The 25,749-nt window shown below is 34.4% G+C and overlaps 1 protein-coding gene across 1 annotated transcript in view; it reads right to left on the reverse strand.

Moving 5' to 3' along the window:
- Positions 1-1,689: 1,689 nt before the first annotated feature.
- Positions 1,690-25,749, reverse strand: part of LOC108909827 (transcriptional repressor scratch 1) — a 32,283-nt gene continuing 8,223 nt past the window's right edge. Inside the window, exons 2-5 of the mRNA XM_018714255.1 lie at positions 10,445-10,705; positions 10,230-10,354; positions 5,104-5,376; positions 1,690-2,262 (exon numbers count right to left, since the gene is read on the reverse strand). Of these exons, the coding sequence (XP_018569771.1) occupies positions 1,690-2,262; positions 5,104-5,376; positions 10,230-10,354; positions 10,445-10,705 (1,232 nt within the window). The remainder of the gene's footprint in view (positions 2,263-5,103; positions 5,377-10,229; positions 10,355-10,444; positions 10,706-25,749) is intronic.

A 25,749-nucleotide genomic window follows, 5' to 3' on the forward strand; every position in this document is an offset into this window, starting at 1 on the left:
GGTCACACGAGCACATAATCTATTATTGAATGAAAATAAAACCGAAATGATAATGTTTGGAAATAAATCTGAAAGTATTATAAATGACCTCAATTTCAATATTATTTTGTGTAATAAATTATTAACGTTTGTAAAACAAGTTAAGAGTTTAGGCTTACGAATTGATGATAGACTGCGGTTTGATAATCATGAGACTTATTTAACAAAAAAGTCATACTGTATCCTAAAAATGCTTTATCTAAGTAAAGATGTGTTAGATACATCTATTAAAATTAAATTATGTGACTCCCTCATTCTCTCACATTTAGCATATTGTGATGTAGTATATTGGCCAGCTTTGTTATCAAGAGATAAAGCTACTCTTCAAATAATTCAAAATTGTTGTGTTCGATTCTCTTGCGGATTAAGAAAATATATATCATATATCTAGTTCTTTCTCTACAGTAAAATGGTTAACCTTGGATCAAAGATTTACCTCACATTTAGCAACTTTAGTTTACAAGATTAATACATTTAAAACTCCAAAATATTTATTTGATAAATTGAAAAAGGGTACCGACATTCATTCTCGTTCAACTCGACATTGTGGCTGATATGAAGTCCCTAAACATACTACTGCGCAATATGAACGCTCTTTTCTATACAATGCGGTCAAAATTTACAACTCCTTGCCTACTTACATAAAAAATGCGTCCTCCGTATTTTCTTTCAAAAAACAGATCAAAACCCTCTCATTTTCATCTCGTTCTATTACTTCTTAATTTATAATGTGTATTTGTCATATTACGTTCTATTATATTAATTCCACTTTTTGTATGATCTTTATGCACTATGTATGCAAGTGTTCGATTTGTGTACTCGCCTATATGGTTTATATAGACACTACATTTGTTCTTATTTGTTCATGGTTGGTTACGTGGAAGAGAGGGTAGCTGAACGGCGCCAACCACAATGCCTAATTGTTAATTTTATTTTTTTCTGTATTAAATAAAGACATTTATTATTATATTTTGTTTACTAATATTATTACAACATGGCAATTTGGAGGCCTTTTGAAATGAAACAAAATGAAATTTACCATCAATATAATAAAATTGTTTGAGGACATAAATAATTAAATTATGTTGTTGGCCAAATGAACATATAATAGAAATTTTCTACACATTATTATAATTTTTTACCTTTAGCAGAAAACTTTTTATGAAACTTTTATTGCTAGGCGTTTTTATACATGTTCAACTGACTTCGAAAAGACTATACCATCGAACGTTGCTTGAAGCATGGAGCGACGATCCAGCATGTTTGTGCTCTAAAACAGTGATGCCATATTTACTAATTTTTCCCTAGTGCTAGGGGTAGTTCAAATTTGCGGAATTAAAGAAATAAAGTATTTTATAAGACGTCACAAATTTTGTGCAAAATAAGGAATTACAGATTTTTCATAGATGCAAATATTGTAAATGGGTACAATAGATTTTGTTATTTTTTTTTAGTTCAACTATATATTTAATATTATAATTTACCTTAAATATGCTTACTTTATAGCGCTATGAAGCTGGTCATTTGAAAAGGTTACGCCTATTCTCCCACCTTCCAAAGTAGAGACAAACTTTATAAAAACTCCTAATATAACGTTATAACCTTGAGCATATCGAACACATACGAAAACAAAAAAAAAACAACGAAAAATTAATCAACAGTAATGGTCTGTGTTTCTGCGTGAACCGTCAGCCTTTTATAACCCTTCATCTTAGAATCCCACACCATGCAAGCCGACTCCTGGTGTTTGTTGAGGTACGACTTCAGCGCGAACGTTTTGTTACACTTCGGGCAGCTGAAGTTCTTGTCGCCCGAGTGGGTCTGCATGTGCGCCCTCAGATTAGACCTGTCCGCAAAGGCCTTACCGCAGTGAGCGCACCCGTAAGGCTTCTCACCCGTATGCGACCTAAGGTGGCCCTGGAGCAGCCACGGCCTTGAGAATTGCTTACCGCAGATACCGCAGCTATGCGCTAGCTTGTGGGTGAGCAGGTGCATCGCTAGGGCCGGCATGCTGACGTACGCTTTGCCGCAGGTCATGCACTTTTTCGCGGACTGGGAGTCAAGGCTGCGATGCGTTTGCTTGTGTCGGCTGAGGTTGCTTGATGTGGCGTACTGCTTGCCGCACTCTCCGCAAACGTACCGGCTCTTCGTGGACTCCGATTCGGTGGTGGTCTCGACGTCGACCTCCTCGTCGACGTCCTCCTCGACGACTTTGTAGAATTTCTGGAACAAGAGTGAACTGCCAGTCACATTTGCAGGAAAGTAAACTAAGTAAATGTTCTGACGTAGCGTATTTTAATGCTAGGGTTACACAGAGAGCGCTGCGTTCGCTTCGTCTGAAGGCAGTGAATCATGGCCTACTTAAAAATAAGCTGACCGCCCAGTTAAGGAAAATATGACGCAATATACTTAATGTGTGTAACTATTTGCTATGTAATTTGTGTGGGAAGTTTATTTATTTATTTATTTTTGTTTTGGAGATCAATATTACAGAACAGGGTGGTACCTATGTTCATTTCTGTGAGTTTTTTTTTAAGTTAATTTTATAGAACATGCTAAAACAATTTTCTAAAACAATATTTTTTTCAATTTTTTAAAATAATCGCCAGTTCTAAAAACATTTCTGTAACACTCGTTTATTTTTAAAGTATTATAGTAATGGGAATCAATATATATTTTATTATGATATGAAAACTATCGTGGTAGCTTTGAATCAAACCTCAGCCGTTCACACGGAATGCGCCAGCCAAATGTTTATTTGCCCTTGAGATAATGTAATTTAAGAGTGCCAAAATGTGGCCCGGTATGCCGAAACTAAGAGAGGGTGTTCTTTGTGACAGTGGTGCCTGGTCAGCGCCCGAATAAGGTCGATTATTAAATGTGTGTGCTAGCTTGAATACATTTGTTCAATGAATTGTGAATTTGTGAGTAATATGCCATACTCGTTTACGTTTTTGAGAACCCCAGGGCGCGCCACGTGTTTCCGGTCTTAATGGCTGTGGTTCCTTCGAAGTGTGCCTTGTAAGTTCTACGAGATCTTACCTGACACATACTGGGTGGTGTTGAGGTAGGTGGCATAATAATAGTATGACTCACACACCCGGTTGGCGTCCGTGGGAGCCTCGACTTATTTCAGGTGACACTAGCTAGTTGTTGAAGAAAGAATGATACATATTTGCTAATTAATATAAACGTATGGAAGGATATGCTAAAGTTAAGGGTAGTGTAACTTCCCGGTGAGTTACCTATTTTTTTGTTTTTTTATTGACAAAACAGTAACTTTGATAATTGTTTCATATGTCCTCTTGATTTCTGGCGAATGACCCGGCTGTTGTCGAGATAAACTGCTTTGTGATGACCCATATATAAAAGGTAACAATACCAACAATAACATTTATTTTACATTTCATTGAAATTTGACGTTGGATAGCCGAGTTTAAACATAAGCAATTTTTTTTTCATAGAGGTCCCCAAGAACACCTTAAACAATATTTTGTTTTTTGTCATATTTATTATGGTGGTTTTGAGAAAACGCAATGTTTTTATTTGGATACTTTTTAGAACGGTAATTTTTACATTTCTAAGAAAAACAATTATACACACATACATTTCTGTATTAGATTATTAGGGCACGCTTTAGGAAAATATGTAATTAAATTAATTATTAAAATATATTTATGAGTCATTGAATGTGACCAGTTACATAGTTAGTGTAGTCTTGCAACCACTGACAAGAACCGAAATGGACATCACGACAGGTTTAGTTGTTCTGATAGCCACAGAGCCTAGACCGAGAACAACAAGGGCAGGTCAAAGATCGCTAGTTAACGCTACGGGAATGCGATGTAAATCATACCACGTCATAACAACCCGATAAATCATCGTATTTTGAACATTAACTACTTTTTTATCGTGTTATTATTTTTACTACTGTCATTAAGTTTTTTCTACGACCCGTTTTATTGTTCGTCACCCGGTATTTCGTACCAAATTACTTTTACGACATAATTTGGTACGTAGATTAACACTCTTTATTTCTAATCGGTCTTCGTATTGATTGGCGTACACCTACCGAGCATGATTGATTACAGTTAATATCTAAGTGTTCGGGATAATCGCAGGAAGCCCAGGAGATGATTATCATAAAACATTTAATCTTAATCCTGATATAGATTATATCTCAATGGGATTATAATTTTCCTTTCGTTATTGATTCAACAGCCCAAATTGATATGAATTTTTCAGTAGATACATTAGTAATGGGGGTATATTTTTTCCTTAATCTGAGAATCGATTAAATGAAAAGCAAAGGTAATGTTACTAGAAGGTGGAGTGTTGCTTTTCGAAAATAAATTTTTTATGATCTAAATTTTACGTGTGTTTTGAAATTAGGGTGTAATGTTTTTCCATCGCGTTCTATAATGAAAAATAAGAGGAAAAGTTTATATGAGCTCAGATAAAACAATGGAACTTAAAACTGAATATTTCTGTTAAGTTTTGCTTCAAATGGTCAAAATATTAGTTTTACATTTTTAATCGGGGATATTCCAAACTGAAGTAGCTGCTAAATTTAATCTAGCTTGTTTGTACGAGGTCTTTTCCAATTTTCATTAAAACATTGAATTTTCAGGCAATTCATTAGTTTTCCTCAGTATAAGTAAATAAGACTGTCCGTGGATGAAAAGTGCTGTTATATTTCTAAGTTTTAAAAAGTGCCACTTTTAATCCTCAAAGGATTGAATTTACTTTTGATCCTTCCTACAAAGCGTAAAAAAATTGTGTAGGTACTTATTCATTGAAATATCACAATATTTTTTCTGAAAATATTTTGCGTTTGTCGATAAACCCATTTAAATCGGTACAAATTTTATTGCAGAGCAGATAATAAAGCAGCTCAATCGCGTTTTTGTAAGCGCGACTTTATTAAATCAAAATAACTTCGCAGCGGCGATATTCCCGTCGCGGGAGTAAATAAAATAAAAGCAAACAGCGGCGCGAAGTCCCACGTAAAAGGTAAATCAGCTGCTTTAAATTCAAGCTGCACAAACCTACTGGAGAACTTACCGTTTTAGATGTGGTAGTAATTTCGCTGCCGGAGGAATCAATATTGTTATCGCTCGTACAGCTATCATTGTTGTTTTTGGAAGTCTTGTTAGTTTTATTGGTCCTTTTATTCTTCCTCTTCCGCCTGTCGGGAATGTTGAGATGGGAAGATGCTATCACGGTTTCCAGTTTTTGCCCGGCGACATCAGAATTCGCCACTTCTTGTCCGCTCTGGCTGTCTGGTTCCGGAGACAGCGGCAAAATCAGGATGTCCTCGCTCTGCTCCGACAAAACCTGCAACAAAGATGCGTCCAAGGTTAATTGATAAACATATACGGGGCGTTTTCCTATACTACGCGCGTTCGCTTGCAGCTCTTACTTTTGGAGATAGAAAAAAGAAAATAAAAATCGCGGAATGTTGAATCAGATTAATTAGGGTGACTCGACCAGAGAATGAACAGTACCCAGTAACTTAACAGAAGAGGCATTTTATTTAAATATTAAGGTTACTTTAGGATTGCCGAAATTCGTATTTCCCTCAATTTTTCTTCGCAACTGCCCTTTAGAATGTTCATTCGCTGGAATATATTTCAGTATGCTTTAAACTGCTCAGTAGTTCATTGAGTGTAGACAAGTCAGAGTGTGTTGTTGTGGCGGCCATTTTAGCTAAGATCAGTCAAAGAACATAACAACTTTTAAAACTGTTTGTGTTGTGTAAAACGCGAAAAATAATAAATATTCTCTACTAAAGCTGTAGTTAATTTAATTATAAAGCAAATTTTAGAAAAAGTAATCCAATTGTCATACCCATTTTCATAACATACCACCTGTTTTATAACTAGCAATCAAACTTATGTCAAATCCAATAAATGAACAGGCCGTTCATTTACTGGGTTGGGCGCGATTATTAGAAATAAGCAAAAATGATTCTTAAGACCTGCTATATTAAAGTAAAATTTTTCAGGGTCACATAAGATTACTATGGCATGTAGAAATCCAGTAAATGAACACTAAGAACTAGCGTTCATTCACTGGCCATTTTACTGTTCATTTACTAGATTTATTATAAAATTATTAAAAGTAGTACCTACAAATGGTTATCTTTTTGTAAATTGTTCTTATTATTTTTTATATATAAATATATTAATAACAACAATATTAAGGTGGCCATATCCCTGGCCGAGAAATAGTCAAATTTGTGGCGTCCTTAGGTACTGAAATCTTGAAAAATAAAACGTGTGCAACAAAAGTAAGCACAAAAATAAAATCCTTGATGTTCAGTTTATTCATTGTGACTATTTAAATTTACTTAAATAAAATAATAACTTTAAAAAAGCGTTTGTAAATCATGCACTTACTGTTATCATAAACCTTACAATTTAAATATTATTTTCACATACTAATAAATAAAAGTAATGTAGGGCTAAGCAAGTATATGTTATAAGAATATTTACATGTAGAAAGTATTTGAAACACTAACAGTTAAATTTGATAACGAAGCATCCATTCAAAATAAATTGGACTGTGAGAAACTTCTCAATCTAATCCTAGAAAATGTTTTTAATATTATAGAATATATAAATACTACATTATGTAAAATACAAAATATGTTGAACAAGATAAACGATAAAAATAATAACAATAACGAGAAGGGTATCCATGTTGTCTCGAATATTTTAATAGAGACGAACCAAAATGATACAGAACCTGAGGATATTTGGTAAAAGCATTTACACTGGCCTAAACCAGAAGACTACAAAAAAAACAAGCTCCAGTCGTTCGCGTACACTAATGCCATATGCAATTACTTAAAATAAATGGATCGAGTTTCATAATGATCAACAGAGAGAAAAACACGAAAAGAGGACGATATAAGAGAGAGAAAATTAGAGAAAAAAGAAAAAAAAAACAAAATAAAAATAAGGACAAGAGGAAAGAGGGTCCAGAAAAGATCAAAAAACAAAGAAAAGGAGGAATGAGGAGACATTACACTCATTAGACAAAACTGAGAGTATTATTAAAAAGAGAAAATTGGAGATAGGTTGAGAAGAAAAAGACATAAAGCAGAAGGAAGAAGAAAATAAGAAAGGGCAAGAATCAAAGAAACATATAGAACTACGCGGAAAATAAGGAGTTTTCAGACGAAACATTCACTGTAGGTAACGTAACGTTATTGTGAAGTACTGGAATAGGAATTATCCAGGTATTGTAAAAAACGTTGAAGATGAAGACTACGAAATAAGTGTAATGGATAAAGTAAAGAAACATTGGAAGTGGCCAGATATTTCCGACCAAATTTGGTACATCAGAAGTCAAATTGTTAAGAACATTTCAGAACCCACCACGTGGTGGGTTCTGAATTTTAATTTTTAATAACTTTACTTACTGTAGGTAGTTTTGTAGGCGTTAGTTTCATGTTTTGTTACTTTTTGTAGAAAAATAAATAATATGTTCATTCACTGGTTTATCTTTGTTCATCAACTGGGTACGTATGTTCATTTACTGGTGATTTGGCATTTCTGTCAAAATTAATTAAAAAATAAATACAAGAATTAACTTTATATTGTTGTGTCTGGTTTTTTTTAAAATTTAAAATAACAGGGCTTACTAATCGTATTGAAATATTTGAATTTACTACTTATCTGTAATCTAAATTCAAAGTGATAATATGTCTTATTTGTTCATTCATTGGTCGATTGACCCTAAATCAATACTGCATATCTGTTAAAACAAACCGACCTCTTTTTTAACGGAACATCCTGTCTATACTCAAGTATTCAGGGTGTATGTTTATAGGTACGACAACCGATGAATGATTTAGCTATTTGGATTTATCTCACCAATGTTTTAAGTATTGGTGAGATATAACCTATAAAGCATATCTCATTGTTATATGTTGTCATTGTTGCTCTACTGACAAAAAATGACCTACTAATTTAAGTTAGTGTGTTTAATAATATATACAGGGTGTCAAATGAAAACGAAACAGAGCCATTTTCAAGAACTGCGTCAAGATTGTAGAAAGACGCTCAAACACGTCGATTTTAGATTAAAGGGGGACATTCTTTGCTTTGCTGTATTTTTGACTCCGCCACTTTCACCCCTAAGCAAGGGTAAGCATCACCCCAAAATATTTATATGGCATTGGGGATTGAGTAATATTTCTTTTGGAAGCTCTTACAATTCTCTTTGCAACAGATTTTAAATTTTATAATTCCGCCCAATACTATGGAAAAAATTTACATTTCAAAATTTAAATTATGTTTAGTTGCTTACTTACTACTTAGTTGATTAAATGTTCAAACTGATGACCGCCCGCTTCCATACAAAAATAAAGATTTTGTTCGAAACGTTCGCGCACATTCCGAAGCATTTCCGGAATGATTTGACGGCATTCGTCGACTATTCTTTGACGCAAATCTTCCAGCGACTGTGTTTTATAGATTTTTACTTTTAAATCAAGGGGCGATAAATCCGGTGATCGTGGAGGCCACTCAATGCTGCCTCTTCTCCCAATCCAATTCCGTTGAAAACGTTGGTCCAAATACTGACGGAAAATTAACGCATAATGCGGAGGAGCACCGTCCTGTTGAAAAATCAAATGATCTTCATCATACTCTGGAACATTTTCAATCCAGTCAATGCAGGGTCAATAGCGTCTTCCAGTAATTGCAAATACATTTGGCCAGTCAAATTACCAGGTAGAAAAAAGGACCCACCAGCCGGTCACCGAAAATTCCAGCCCATACATTTAATTTTTCCGGTTGCTGTGTATGCACCTCGTGAAAAACTCTTGGGTTTAAATAGGACCAATAGCGGCAATTCTGACGATTTACTGTCCCGTTCAAGAAAAAACTGCATTCATCAGAAAAACAGATGTTAAAAGGGAACTGTGGTTCGTTCCCTGCTCGCTCACTCATTATTTCGCAAAGTTGCAAACGGCGGTCATAATCATCCTCATGAAGTTCCTCCTGGACTAAATGTATTTTGTATGGATGGAATTTATTCTTCTTCAAAATGGTTTGTATGCTAGTTCGATTGATCCCAGACACAGATGCCAGCTGCCTCGTACTTAATGTAGGATCAAAATGAACTTGTCCCAAAACTGAAACTAAACTAGCTTCATTAACTATGGGTTTTTGAATTTCTCGTTTTTTATTGGCTGCGTTCCCTGCCTCTTGAAATTTTTTTACTAACTCTAGAACATACTTCCTCCTGACGTGTCGATCTTGATGTCGTTCATTAAATAGCTGAGATGTTCTATTCGCACATATATTGTTCATAAAGTAAAACAAAATGATATCTACCCTTTCCGCAATCGAATAAACCATAGTGTTTAATTTTCAAAAACACAATTAAATAAACTACCAACCAACGCTTCCAAATAATAACTAGAAAATAATTTGGAATCCACTAATTTTACGTTCATTGTGTGTATATAGCATTCATTTCTGTTTTTTACAATTGTGTTTTTTTTTACGTGAGTGATAACAAATCGCCAAAAGCCAATGTAACGCAAGAAACACTAAATTTATACCATTCGCGTAGTTAACTCGAATGACTGACATTTTTACCGTTACTAATTGTTTGTACATAAGTTTCAACTTTAAAATAAAAATTCTTAATAAGTATTGAGCGGAATTGTAAAATTTAAAGTCTGTTGTAAAGAGAATTGTAAGTTTTCAAAAGAAATATTACTCAACCCCCAATGCCATTTAAATATTTTGGGGTGATGCTTACCCTTTGTTGTGGGTGAAAGTGGCGGAGTCAAAAATACCAGCAAAAAATGTCCCCTTTAATCTAAAATCGACGGGTTTGAGCGTTTTTCTACAATCTTGACGCAGTTCCTGAAAATGGCTCTGTTTCGTTTTCATTTGGCCACCCTGTATATTAAATTGCATTAGTTTCTTCCAATTCTTGTTTCTGAGGAATAACACTACGAGCCGGGGGCAATGGGAAAGGGCTGTACCAAGTGGCTTGTGGTTCGACGAGTTAGGATTACCGAATCACGCGCCATGTAACCGAGCCTTTAGAATTAATATTCCAAAAACGTTCAACTCGTGTATGAAATGTATTTAGTGGAATGTTACGACACAAAGCAACAGCTAATTACTAACCTGCATCCCTGGTTGGCCGAGGCGCTCGACGGAACAAATCTGGAGGTTCTCGGCGTCGGAAGAACATTCCGAAGTCGGCGGCGTAGGAACGGCCGCGGGAACTTGGACTACGTAGACTATCGGCGGCGTGTAACAAGGTACCACTACGGGCGTGGAATTCGGCACCAACACCTGGGGATGCTGCCGGTGAGGGGTGGCGGTTTGGGGCGGTTCAGCGTGCCGGACGACAGGAATCTGGGACTTCCGGGAGTCGGGGGACAGCGGCCGGTAGCAGTGCGTGGGGCTGGGTGGATCTTCTTCGGTGGGGACGGTATGGTGGATCATGACCACGCTGGGTGCTGGTAGGGGCGGCAAGCTTTGCGAAAGGGAGAGCAGATCGTGCGCCGCTTCCGTTTCTTCGGCGCTCCGTGTGCGGAGAGCCGGGTTGCTGCCATCGCCGCCGGTTAGGTTTTCCTCGATTTTCACCTGGTCGATCGCGCCGTTTGGAATGAAGTCTTGGGAGTATTCTGAAACAACAGGAAATCTATAAGCGGGAGTATTTATTTTGTTACTTTGGGATATATTGAGCAGTTCTTTAAAATGCAGAAATTAGTTTATCTTGGCTGGATTTGGTGTTGATTTTTTTGTTACAATCCAGGATTTAAAGATGTTTGATATTTAATTTCAAAGTTTTAAGGATAATATTGGCTACTTCTACCACAATATCATTTTTTATTTGGTACTTGCTTTCGCTGGTGTTTTTAACCAACCAAGACACTTGTATCTTTGTTCATCTCAATGAAAGGTACATCTTTTTGCCTGGAGTAGGCAGCGTTAAAAAAATTACCAAATTTAAGATCTTTCCTGTGCCCCAGTGACAGATCTGTGAGCATTCCCTTTAAATTATAATACGTAAAACTTATTACTAATCGTCCCGGAATGGTGACTGATACATTAAAAGTTTTTAAAGTATATCCTATCCTTCCAGATTGCGACTCGGATTTTTGTTCGAAAATAAATTTGCATCTCTTTTTCATTACTCGACTGATTGAACGCTCGGAAATGTTTAATTCCGCAGATAGTCTTGATTGGGGATTTCTTAGAGATTTGCGAAAGGCCCGCCTTGAAGCGGCGGATGTTTTTATTGCTCCTTGCTTATTTTTCCATTCAATTTTCTCCCTTGCTCGCCCGCATTCCCGTAACTCTCGGGCACGTTGATAAATAATTTGTTGCGTAAAGAGACTCCTCCTGAAACGTTGTTAATACGAAAAACATATTTATTGAAAAATGCGCTATTATATATTTAATAATGTTTTTAAATATATGATGATAGAATGTTGTACTTTGTTGAAAAAAAATGTTTGAAACGCCCATTTCACGTACAATATCGCGGGTACTACGGCTCATGTTCTCATCAACAAGGTGTAAAGTGCCTTTCTTCCTATTTAAGACACGTTGCTGTTTCCTTGTCTTCCTTTAACAGAGTTTTGCACTGTTATGGGACTCAGTTGTTATCTTTGGAGGTAATGATTCTAGTGCAAGCCAGAAGTCATATTTAAATCATCTCCTCGTACATTAATACAATATTTGCTAATTCTTGGTTTTATTAAGGCATTTTGAAATAAAATAATGTGAACCAATTTGCAGTCGCTGCAAGATATATCCACGCCCATACCGTGCAAATAACCACAATGAACTTGACTTAGTAGACAGTTGATCGGATTTTAAATATGTACCTACTAAAGTTATTTAGTTATTTGTTAAGAATACTGAAAATTTATTTAATCAATTTTTTGTAAATTGTTTTGTTATTGAATTTATTAAAAATGTATTGCAATTTTGTTTTTATACTTTTTCACTTATGTTATAAGCGGACTAACTTCTATTTTTAAACTTCCGGTTGTTTTTAATAAAAACACCGGCCGTTCTAGTATTTTTATACCGTATGTGATATTTTGACGTCCGATAAAAAAGACTAATATTGTCTTATAGGAATTGTTCCAACTGAGACTAATTGATCCATTTCTCGACGGTAAACTGACATAACATCGTTAAAGTGACAGTAATCAGTTTATCCCTCGACAAAACCAATAATATCCAAGGCAAACATGTTCCTTAGAAACACACTACTAATTTTATTAAAGTTACTTTGCCCTACTGACGGGGGAATTTAATTATAAACTTAAGTGGGTATCGATGTTTTACTTATAAAATTTCCTTATTTTAATCAATTTTGGATGATGCATGAAGAGTAGTGATGTTGTTGACACCTTATTATTTTGCAATTTTTTTCTAAATATGGTGTTATGTATTAATTAAATGTTTACAATGAACTGTTATTTTAGTCATGAACGTGTAAAACCATAACATTGTCTATTCATATACGAGTAGTACTAGTACTAGTAGTTCATTCACATATTTAAATTACTAGATATGCACTGTGTAAAGGTACTACTTATTTAGATATTTTTTGAGTACTGTAGGAATAGTGTATGTGAATGTTAAATTAATAGGAAAAAAGACAGATGGACAGATATAATATATAAATATTTAGTTTTTGGGAGACTGTTTAGTTTTTGGGAGACTGTTTCTGGCAGACTGTTTTTGGGAGACTGTTTTTGAGAGACTATTTTTGGGAGACTGTTTTTGAGAGACTATTTTTGGGAGACTGGAAGACTGTTTTTGGGAGGCTGTATATAACATCTATTAAGCCCCAAAACGAGTGTCTTTTGTATGCAAACAAGTCTTTTTTAAAATTCAGGACGTAAAAGGCTTTATTTTTGAAAAATCGTCCTATTTTGAGGCACATTAAATAAGAAAAGATGCTCTAAAGCAGACAAAATATTATCATTGAATAAAATTATGATTTTGCTAAAAGTTGCTTAAAAAATCGCAGTAGGCCATGATTTTACCAACTGGATCATACTCTTGGTTAAAAAAGTACATCTAGAAGGCCAGCATATATCGAAAAAGCTTCATCAGGATCATGCTGTCCTGGTGATATGCAGAGGATTAAGACAGATTTTCATCATCAGATACAAAAAATTGTTTAAAGAATTTCGAGGATATGCTTGAAAATAATTTTAATTTTGAATCATTTTACGACAAAATTATATTTGAAAAACTCTTCTTAATTTAAATTTAATTGCAATTGTAATATGAATGATTAATAGAAGGTGCCTATAATAAATTAAAATTTCCTGAATCACACCAAATTCCGCATTGCTGCACTGCACTGCTAGGCCATTTGTTGACAACTGAATTTATGACCAGGTCGCCAAATGTGGCTGTGTTTGTGCCGCGTTTGCCTGCGCATTCATTCTGCAACTGGGCGACCAGACCTGTATATGGGTATGGCTAAACAAATATGGGAACAAGTTTTTCAAATATTTCAATGACGTGTTGCTGTGTCATCGACCGAGCCTGGTACATACTGCCAACCTCTTGGGTCTTCAATTGAGATCGGAAAGACTGTACCAGTTGATTATACTAAACTATAACTAAGTAAATTTTGTATTGCAAATAGAATTGAATATTTGTATGTACAAGGAACGATTTTTTAAACTCGAGTTTTAATATTAAAAAATTAGTAATTAACTTATTGGCAAATGTGCATAGTCCTAAACGCAACCCAACCGCGACTGGATCTTCCGTAACTGCAACATTAAATTGTTTCATTTTGAATAGCAACAAGGTACATATAACTTTCGTAATATGCCATAAATTGGGAATGATCCAATATTGCCGTGTAACAAGTGATCCAATTAAACTGGAAAATGATCATTTTGCAGGTACTACAAGTATCGAGTGCTACACATTCCAGGTAATTTTATTATATTTGTGCCAATTTATTCACCATTCAATTAATGTTTTCATCAAAAGGCCACCTGCACAATCCTCATTAGAAAATTTATTCCTATTGCTGTTGTTTAATTATCGTACAAATTCCCAACGAATTCCACACGTTCCATTTAAATCAGCCCTGCGGTTATTATATTAATTTTACGTAATCATAATGCGTAATACCGATAATAATATAATTAGTGATCGTTGTTATTCATGTGGTTATATTTAAATTTTAATTTTTGTTCAGATTTGGCAACTAAATCTTTTCACAGTGTTTCATTCTACAGGAAACTCCACGTAATTTGCGCACAGTCTCAGCTACACACTCTCCGAACCTTTAATGAATTTTCATAATCTTTGGTGCTTCCGCTTCCTTCGCTTCCCGCACTAAGCAAGCACTGAATTTGACTAATCACCGAGTTCGGCAGCTTATAGGCTTCAAGGCTTGAAACACGTTTCACTAATCAAATTGTCATAACTTGAAGGCGATGGAAAGACCAAATCAGAAAACTTCAGTCAAACAGTTTTGATTTCTGGAGACACATCTACGTATTATCGCATTTTCGAGGCTGCGTTTATTTTACGCTTAATCACCAGACTCGTATTTCGTTTCACAATTAGCCTCACCCGGCAAATTATGAGGACAGTTTAAGAATTTCAGAGCGGAGAGATTTATTACCATAGGTTAAATTGCCCAACTTTGCCGGACGTATTAATGTTATGATTTACTGGGGGCTATTTTTCTTGTTTTTGTCACGGAAGTTTTCGAACTAAACTCGTTAAGTTGCAAGGTTTATGCCGAAGTTTCAAGATTTGTTTTTAACTCTTTAGACATTCAAAGTTGTTCGGTATTTATTAGTGTACCATGACAGAGGGTTTTTTAAAGGAAATATCGCCGCACGCTCTGTTGCTTTTAAAAAATAAATTGCGAAATGCTCAATTCTTTAACTTTAAAGCACTTACAAATTAGACACTAGGTTAATTTAATATCCAAATTTACAAATAACAACTCCTTTTTTGGATAAATTGTGCGATTTTTGGGTCCGTTTTCACCTTAGATATAGATTTTACATGATACTGTGCCGTCGAGAATAAATTCTAACTGCGGCACTGTTTTCAGTTCATCAAAACACGTCGGAAATGATATGTCAGATCTTTGGGTTTGGACTTTCTCGTGTGCCTGATATTCTATTAATTAAAATGGCCACCCTTAAATATTGGGAGTCAAATTTTGACTAAGAGTGTGTTTTATCGATTATTGATAACAAAATGAGTAGCACTATAGGAGTTTACACCTTCGCATTCGAATTTCTTTTTGTGTAATTGTTTTTTGAAAATCGAGATTTTGAAAACTGAATTCAATTTTTATGTTTTATAATTATTGCTCAAAATTGACTTGATGCTACCCTTTCCGAGGGCTGATGTTCTGCCGTCCACCATTCCAACTCGACAAAGGCCGGAGTTAAGTTGTGACAAAAGGGCGGGCATATTTTTAAAGGACAGTTTGACATGGCAGCAAACCTGGAGGTATTGTTCGAGGATTACCATTGAGCTCGTTCAAACATCTTCTTCCCTAAGGTCACCAAGAAGGCATTAGTAATCCTAATTAAAGCCTAGCATCCTGTATAATCTGTAAATTCCCGTGAAACAACAGAGACCTAAGTCCTTACTTGTTGCTTTCAATATGGCCAACTGAGTCTAAGTTTCGTGGGGTCGAACAGAGGAGGCGGGGTAACAATGGAGCAACAGTCGAAGGCTTCAGCCGCAACAAGCTGCAAACTAGTTGTATAAGAATACATTGACATTATTTCGGAATTTCAATTCATTTCAGTTACCTCAGGATAGGTTACGGTATTTACAGAATGTTGTATTTCATGAGACCATTATATGTAACGAGCGTTCAAATAAAAACGTGGTCAAGTTGGTTCTGAAAATTTGGACGTAGGGCGTAGCGTATAGCAAATGAACTTAAACGTCATCTGTCAAAGCGCTATATCGCCGCTATCAATTTGAATATTTTCGTTTTAAAAAGCGTTTAAAATGGTGTTTTCTCAAGAACAAAAAGTGTTTATCATAGAGTCCTACTTTAGAAATGGACGCAAGATTGATGGAATATGGAAGTATTCTATTGAGGAATGTTTCATAGAATTTCAAAATCAATTTCCCGGCGTTGTTGAGTACAAAATTTTTCAAAGTGCAGTTCAGCGTTGTGTTAATGTTTTTCGTGAAACGGGCAGTGTAACAAGAAAAGAAGGAAGCGGCCGACCTAAAAAGCGGACTGAAGAATTAAAAGAAAATGTCCAACAAATAATGGAAAATGCGCCAAGAACTTCTGTACGTGTTTTATCACAAATGGTGGGAGTATCAGTCGGTACCTGCCACACAGTGTTAAAAAAAGATTTGCGTTTGTTCTCCTATCGTTTAACTTGTCAGCAAGAACTTCATGAAGTTGATTTTCCGCGACGGGCTGTATTTTGTGAATGGTTTTTAAACAACTACGGTGAACTTCATAATATCACCTTTTTTTCTGATGAAGCCTGGTTTCATTTAAGTGGTTACGTAAACTCACAGAATATGAGAATGTGGTCTTCTGAAAAACCAGATAACTTTTTTGTCGAGGGCCCTCTACACGCTCAAAAAATTGGAGTTTGGTGTGCTCTCAATCGAAGGAGGATTTATGGACCTATTTTTTTTAATGGTACTCTTACTGCGCAAAGGTATAGAGAAGAAATTATCGCTCCTTTTGTTAACCAGCTGGAAGAAAACGAAATTACAAACTTTTACTTTCAACAAGATGGCGCAAGGGCACATACGGCAGGCGAGACGATGAATATGTTGAGGGAAGTTTTCCAAAATCGACTAATAAGTCTCAATGCTGAACATGAATTTCCACCGAGGTCATGTGATATTACGCCGTGTGATTTCTTTTTGTGGCCTTACCTTAAAAACACTATTTTTGAACTGCCTATTCCTGATTTAAACCATCTGCAGGCTCGACTTATAGACAAGATTCGTGAAATTAACAATACCCCGAGCATCTTAGAAAATGTCTTTAATTCTTTGAGGAACAGGTGTGAAAAGTGCTTGGAACAAGGAGGGGGACACTTTCAGCAGCTGCTTTAATTTATTGTTATAACAAGGAGGGGGACACTTTCCGCAGCTCCTTTAATTGTTTGTTATTGTTATCACGATTATTCTTTAAAATAAAGTTATATAGTCATTAACGTTATTGAAACTGACAGCTGCTATACAGCTCGTTGAGAAATGAGGTTAAGTTGGTCGCTATAAGCTACTCCCTACGTCCAACTTCGACCACGTTTTTATTTGAACGCTCGTTATATAAAAAAAGGGGACTGTAAATTTTTTCAAAAAATTACATCCTTCTCTAGAAATATTCCAATTCGGGTCTAATATGTATTTCGGTATTGTAAGGAATTAATCTTATTTTCTTCTTAAGTACCTACACAGAGGTATAAATCTTCGAGCATGAGTGAAATTTTATACAAAATGTAATATAAATTTTAAATAAGGTCGACAAATATAATATTAAACTGGAATTAGTTACATTGGCAATACTGTCGTGTCTTATGAAGTTGCTAGGCCGGCAATGCCAAGAACGGCCAGTAGTAACGGTTACTGAAAATTTACACAACAGTGGATACTCGTTATAATACCAAAACGCAAATTTCACTCTATTTAGAATTAGAATTAGGTCAATAGAAATAGGTTCTACTCGTAATCTGTTAATTGACCAAATTACAAGTTTATTGAGCTTTTCCTGAAGACTGAGGCCCTGACTGATCGAAGAGATGTAAGTATAGATTTTAACAGCTTCAGCCCCTCACAATTTAGCATGCTGTCAAGGTCTTTAATGAATAGAAGAATGAGTAGCGGACCCAAGTCCGAACCCTAGGGAACTCCGAAAAAGTAAACATAAAAATAAGTAATTCGTCACTAAAGTCACTCAAGTTTTTGTAGTAAAATTGATTCTGGTTCAAAATTTTAGAAGTCACGTCGATTCATACTAACCACATCAAAATGGTTTTCCCACTTTAAAACTGAGCACATTTTAGTTCTCTTCCATAAAGATTATACATTTTCAGAGATGGATTAAATAAAAGTCATAGAGGGTATGACACAACGTAAGCACATAACGTGGCACAAGATCTGTATCTGCTTGTTTTTTAAATGTTAAATTGCCAATATTATTTCTGTTTTGAGTTTTGAGATGAAGATTTGATAAAACAAGAAGTACTATTATTACTTTTGATAACAGTGTTCTGCTTGAGAAGAAAAAAAAAGAGATTTGTGGTCATGAATAGAGAAACAGATTATTAAACGATATCTTTTTGCGAGTAACATGAATAATATGACGAGTGGATAATATCATTTCAAATATTTATAACCCTAAGATGAAAACAAGCCGTTTCGGTAGTATAATTAATTGGGTTAAGTAGCTCGACAAATTTAATTATTTGCGGACATATTTCAAAGGCGTATGGTGTGCTTTGGAGTTGGACAAGTATCGGTTTATCTGGTTATTCTAGTGAAAATTGTATTTAAATACAGTGATATAATTACAATAATTAAAGACAATAGATTAGGTTACGATTAATATTTGGTTAAATAAACGGAGAATTAAATTGTTATCTATAATTACGTATTTGTAACAATATATTTTGTATTTGTACAATATAGGTTATGGCAATCTATTCGTCCGATCAGTTCACCAATTCCTTAAATCAAGACCTAAAACATTGTCTCTAAAACTGATCTGTCTATATAGAAACCACTATGGCACATATTAGTAGTTTATTACTTTAATACAATTATATCTAAATTAAAATTTAAAGAAAATATAAACCAAGTCTGAGTAAAAAATTACTCAATAATAGTTAAATTTAAATCATATTAGAAAAAAAGTCAACTCTGAATTGGTTTCATATATTCAGAATAGAGCCCAAGCATCTCTAATGTTTATTATTTATTATTTTTAATATGAAATTAGTACCTTTTGATATATTTTGTAAATGCGGTACTCAAAATGTTTAATATTTGTTCTTATACAGCTTTACATGACAATTATAAAAACAAATATTTGCATATAAATGTTATATGTTTAAGTAAACAATTGTTACTATATTAGATTATATCTACAATACAAATCTTGTCATATTTGTTACATAACTAGGAGGGATTTCAGGCTTGCCAAATGGTTCCGAATAAATAACTTACTATTTTTCTATAATTCATCTGTAACATTCTCTGTCTGTCTAGAATCCGATTGAAACTACATACTATAATTGTTGTAGTGTTCGTTATGTGTAATTAATATTTTCAAATAAAAAAATCATTGCACTTAACTAAAAATCAGTACTAAAATAATTCATACAGTTTCGCAGAAACTAAGCGGCCCTACTGTCGTTTTTCCCACGAGTCATGCCATTTACAAAATCGCCAGAATTTCGTGTTCGTCATTGGAAACTTCTTGTTAAACAATGGATGTTTCGCCCACACTCGTTTTATCCGGATTACAGGAATACGATTTTAATGAAGCGTAAAAATATACCAACATCGTACGTCTATTTTTAAACGCGCGAGCTTTATACGAAGTAAATGATTAAATGCATTTATTTATAATTCTGTCAATTTTTTTTAATTAGCGCGAGGAGGAACGGCATTCAAAAAAAAACTCTGTGCAATGATTTCATTGCGCTTCTGATCATTCCGCCGTATTTAAATATATTTCGAACAGAGAATATGCTTCTAGATATATTTTAAATTAAACTGTTCATGGAAAACGGCAAATATAGTTGTGTACCGCCATTTTGGCACTAGTTATCATTTACTATGTCATATAGTAGTTTTTTTTCTAAAGGTTCTCTTGAATCGTACAACCAAGACTAAAACGCTTAATTGTTAAATATGGCGAAGGCGCCAGTGCCATCCCGTTTAATCCGCTCATCCGTTAACTGCGTGTAATTTTTATCACCTGCCACGCAGCTTCGTGAGGCCATCAAGTAACTGTTCCCCGAGGGATAGTTGCCACTATCGCGCCGCCGGCGAATCACGATCCTCGGAGGCGCAACAAGAAAGTAAATTGAACGGAAATTTCTCCGTGTCTTTAATCGACCGGGGCAAATGCCAACACACTTTCGTAAGACTAGCCAATTCTACGCTGCCGTGACGTCTCCACTTCCTTTTTCTTGTTCGCAGTACTTTTTCGATGGCCTATTCGGAATTAGTTGTCCGGAATTATTGCACATTTGGTTTGTTTATCAAAGCGGGAGCCGCGCCGCGCTGCGCCGAGCGTTGTAAATACACTGAGAAAATTATTATCTAATATCAAACAAACATGTAAAGTTCATGTAGAATAATGCATAACTTTATAACTTTACATTTAAGTTTGAAAGCAGTTAGTTTAAATAAACGAAAAGGAAACCTTACACATCTCAGGACATTTTAATATTAATGCTATAAATATTATTGCTATAGGTGTATTAAAATAAATGAGAACATGTTTATTTTAGTATTAATATGCCTTCATCAGTTGCTAGCAAATAGTCCAATCAATAGGTAGAAGAGCCTACAAAAAATACCACCTGAAAACAAAAAATATGGTGATATAGGAAAAAAAATTCTAAGAAAGATGGTGTATTTTTCCTGTGGCGCATAAATGGCGAAGTTAACCTAAAAAAATCATAAATGTCAAAAAAACGGTTTTTCGCTAATAAAAAATACAACTTGAACTCCAATCGAAAAAAGTTAAATGAGAAAGTTATAGCTATTAAAAAAACCTATCGATTCGTATTTTTAAATATGTCGATTGCTCGATTACTTTTCGAGATATATTGAAAAAATAGTCAAAAATCGACTTTCTTTATTTTTGCTGTATCTCTTGCAAATTAAGGTTTTGAAACTTGTTACTTGCTGTAAATGTAGCCCTCGGCAAGCAAAAAAGTATATTTTTCTTATATTAAAAAATATTAAAAATTTTTCGAGTTATATCGATTTTTCGAAAGAAAAGTCTATTCGAAAATCGGCTCTTCTTGCTCGACGAATAGTCGTGGAGAAACGAATCAGGGCTAATTTTTTTCCTTAAGGGTTGTACTTTCATGGTAAAAAAGAGTCATAACGATTTTATTTATTTCAAGTGTCCAAAGATGATATTGAAAAAAGTAAAAATTTTTTGGTCGAGTTTTTCTTGAATATCTTTTTCGATTTTCATTTATCGATAATGTCTATTACAGGAATCGATTATTGGCATTTTTACGCGAATTATCTTGACATTATCGAAAAATGAAAATCGAAAAATGTATTCAAGAAAAACCCGACCTAAAATTTTTTACTTTCTTCAGTCATATTTGGACACTTAAAATGAATAAAATCGTTATCACCCTTTTTTACCATGAAAGTACTTTGACGGTTTTTTCGATATATTTCGAAAAGTAATATAGCAATCTATTTATTTGAAAATACTAATCGATAAGTTTTTTCAATAGCTACAACTTTCTCATTTAACTTTTTTCGATTAGAGTTCAAGTGTTTGTTTTATTAGCGAAAAACTGTTTTTTTGAATTTTATGAATTTTTTAGGTTAACTTCGCCGTTTATGCGCCACAGGAAAAATACACTATCTTAGAATTTTTTTTTCTATATCACCATATTTTTTATTTCCAGGTGGTATTTTTTGTAAATTTAACATAAGGCCGTGACAGATTGATTGGATTAAAATTTATTGAATTGGGTAAAATGAAACGAACCACACTCGCTTGTCCATATCAATGAAATGTAACTAAACGAACAACAATTAATGTCATATAGTCGTTGTATTTACTGGAATGAAGTGTTTGTTATCGATTCTATTCTTATTACATTACAATAATTATAAATACTTAGGTATTCGTTATACTATATAAGTGCGTGGACTTATTCTGTTCGGAGGCAGAAAAATAAGAAAATTATTAAATGTAAAATTATTAAAATGGCGGCTCTGATAAAAGCATTTCTAAATAATATTTCCCTAGGTGCGTAAAATTAAAATAAAATGGGGACAGGTTAGCATTTTGAAAATTTTGCAGCAAATTCAATCTTCAAGTGTAAATATTAGTTTAGGATGAACAGAAATGATAATGCAAACTAATATTTCTCTCAGTGTAAGTAGGAGGGGAGGACCGCGCGCCTCTGGTGTTTATGAAACCGTTTATGTGCTGGATTTTTACGGTTGTACATCATGCGCCGAAAACAGAATCATATTTCGCGTGCGTGACGTTTTGGGTAACAAATACATGCCGCGAGTGGTTTAATGGCGTTGTCTTAATTTTCAACGAGGACATCTTTGTTATGTACCCTAGCATGGGTTGGAAAATAAATGACATTTTCTTTGAAATTATAAGAGGTAGAAATATTTGTTTCAAATTTGTCGCAGTGTAGGTAAAAAAATAAAAAATATATTAACTTACACTGGAAATAATGTCTTATAAAAAATATTTTCGTACAATTCCACAAAAAAATGTACTTCATCTAGGTGCAAAAAATTTCAGTGTATTTGTGTATTCTACGACACAAGTCGTATAAGAATTACAGAAACATTTTTTTGTATCTGTTATAACAACCGAGATGTAAAGACCAAATTCGAGAAATTGTATAATTGACCAGGATTTGCTTGCACCCGGCTTTAAAAGAGGACATATAATATCTACAGGGTGTTACAAGTTTGATTGCCTTAATTTTAATAGACGATAGAGTACATTAAAATAAATAAAAAAAATTGTATGACGAGTGTTCTAAACTCAACCATTTCCAAGAAAAAAAAAATCAATCTATTTGTATATCTTTATAAAAATGCAGTATGTTGACTGATTTGTTTGTACCCACTTCCACTTGTGCTTCATATGTTGGGTACAAATTTTAGCAAACAATCCACCTCTGTTTTTTCTCGTAAAAGCTTTTATTTCTGGAATTAGCATATGTTGCGAAATTCCGTAATCATTTGTACACACAAATTATTTTGCCAACCCTCTCCTCTTGTCTCGAGCGTTTAAATGTTAAATATTAAAGCGATCTACACACAAAGTGCTCCGAAATGTGCGAAAATCCACGGGGTTTATTTCTTCATTAGCCTCCGAATCGCTACTAAATTCTATTACTCCATTCTGTAGCATACTTTACGGCGGTGTAAAGTGCATTACCACATTACATAAAACTGTATTTGCATAAGCCCTTGGAAGTTGGGAGTTCAGTTTTCGGCGATAATAGCTGCCGGAGAAATATGGTGTATTAAAGGCGCTCTACGAAATCAGAAAGTTTGGTAAATCCTCTAAGAAATCCGTAATCGATATAGCGCCACTGTCGAACCATCTATCTGCGACACCTCTCAGAGGAGCAGTTGTTGCCGTAAGCTCAAAAATGGGGACGTGAGTTCGATACAAATGGAAGGCAATTCTCGGCGGATTGTTATTATATTCCCGCGCATAGGAACCCATATCCTGCGATATTTCACTACAGCCAAACATCTTCTACGTGGCCAATTATTTTTCCGTACACATTCAAATTAATAGTTAATTTAGTTTTAGTAAAAAAAATATTTGTTTTCAAACGAGTTGTATGCGTGATTGTGTGAATGTATCATAGTGGCTTTGGATTACCAAATTAGACAGGAATCAGTAGTGCTGTAGGTATGTTAGGAAAATATGTAGAATGTAACACTGCATGGGGTGTATAATCACAGTGTAACAAATGTCGCGATCGCTGGGCGCAGGTATGATCCGATCGGAGTGATTTTGGTGTCGTGTGCGTTGGATCTTTCTGTGTCGAATAGAAATGGTCTCCACATTGACTATTCTTATAAGACCCTGTAAAAACTAAGTTTATATATGCAATATATTGGGTTTTCAATTATAATTAACTACTACTGTTTCGATTAACTGACTGCTTCAACTGAACCGATTTCCCCTATTTCCTTCATCTATTGAAATATGTAGTTTTTTTTTTTAATTACAGTGTCTACGATTGCTACCCATTGCTGCATATTAGCGTATACTCTACATATTAAACTAATAAATCAAGCTTGGACATGTTCAATTTAAAACAGATATCGGAATCGGACAGAATAATCGGGTCACAGATCATATTTGTATCTCATGACTAAATTGGTTTTTGGAGTAAACAAAGCAAGATGAGTTTGTTTTACTTTCTTTGGGCATTGTATGTATATGAAAAGCTCTGTTCGAAAGGCACCAGTCGAGGCAACCGCACTGATATCAATCAAGTTTATTAATATATCTCTGTCTTAATATCGCTTTGTGTTTTATGCATGCAGTCGGCAATATTAGTCCCCCTTCTGCATGGAAGAAGTTACATGTACAGGAAAACAGATATATACCCTTGCAAAAACCAACATTTCAGGGAAAAAAGGAAACGTAGATAATTTGTAATAGTTTTGGATAATGCCATTACATGCATTTTTAGTGTTTAGTACAGGGTTTTCTACGTAAAAATAACATTTTTAAAAAAGTTAACCTGTAGTTAACAGAATATTTGTCTTAGATATAGGCCAAATTTGTAAAAAAACCGGAACTATCTATCTGCAATAATAATCGAGATGTGTCATCGAAAATTAGGTGCATTATATGTCTTTATAATCAGTCTAAAAATATTACAATGTTACATTTATTAGAGTGTCATTAAAACAATATGAAGTTTCGATGTTTGCAAAAAAATGTAAAAATAATAAAAATAATTTTGTTCAAAAATAAATATCAAGTATTATGAAATTGTGTTATATGATGATCCACATAAATATTTCATTTCAGGCTTGAAACAAACCTTATCCTAAAAGTTTAACGCAGTTGATTATAAAATAAACTTTTAATGAAATTAATAAAATTAATTTTAATGACTTTACTTCCAATTAGGGCCTTCTGGTCTGGAAGATGTTGTCAACTTGCTCACTGCTTGAACGGAATGATGAAACTTTATTGGATTTTTTAATACTGAAATTTTTTTAGTTTCAATATAATTATTGACAATCCTTGCGACGCTATATTTTGAATGCGGATACAATTTTCTAGCTAAATAACTCTGTATTATTTCTTGGATTTTTGTTAATCAACGAAATTTGAAAAGTGTACCTCGAAACTCTGTGTTAATAAGGTGAATAATCAGATCAACATTAACTACGTTATATTTCTCGAAATTTGTCTTATTGACAAGCGGTAATAGTTCCTTTCAAATGTAAATTCAGTGCCGTAGAAGTACTGCTGACAAAAAGATAACAAATTCCCGGATCTTCGTTTCTGAATGATCTCATTACCGTCATGTTCGTATCATGAAGAAGGTGAAACTCTGTACCAAATTTGAATAGATTTAATCAACTCGTTTGAAAGACATGAAACAAAATATTTTTGTGTCTCTTTGCTTAAAACGTCCTGTATATTTTGTGGCGATTAGACCACTGTATCTCTTTTCGCATAAATATTCGGCCTTCATGTTCCATTCGGCATAAACAGCAATTGAAGAAACTTGTTTGTTTCAGCATCTGTACAGGATCCAAAGTAAAGAAACACGGAATTATTAAATTTCCCAATATGATTCAGCTCGGTACTCAACATCATCTGAATAAAACCCTTAAACGGAACGAAGACTGCAAGACCTCAACTAAAATATAACATCAGGAGTTTTGAGTGGGTTTAGCAAATTAGATTACATTTTCCACAGGGAGGAAA

This window comes from Anoplophora glabripennis, unplaced genomic scaffold (assembly GCF_000390285.2).
Source record: "Anoplophora glabripennis isolate ALB-LARVAE unplaced genomic scaffold, Agla_2.0 scaffold28, whole genome shotgun sequence".
NCBI classification, from domain to species: domain Eukaryota; kingdom Metazoa; phylum Arthropoda; class Insecta; order Coleoptera; family Cerambycidae; genus Anoplophora; species Anoplophora glabripennis.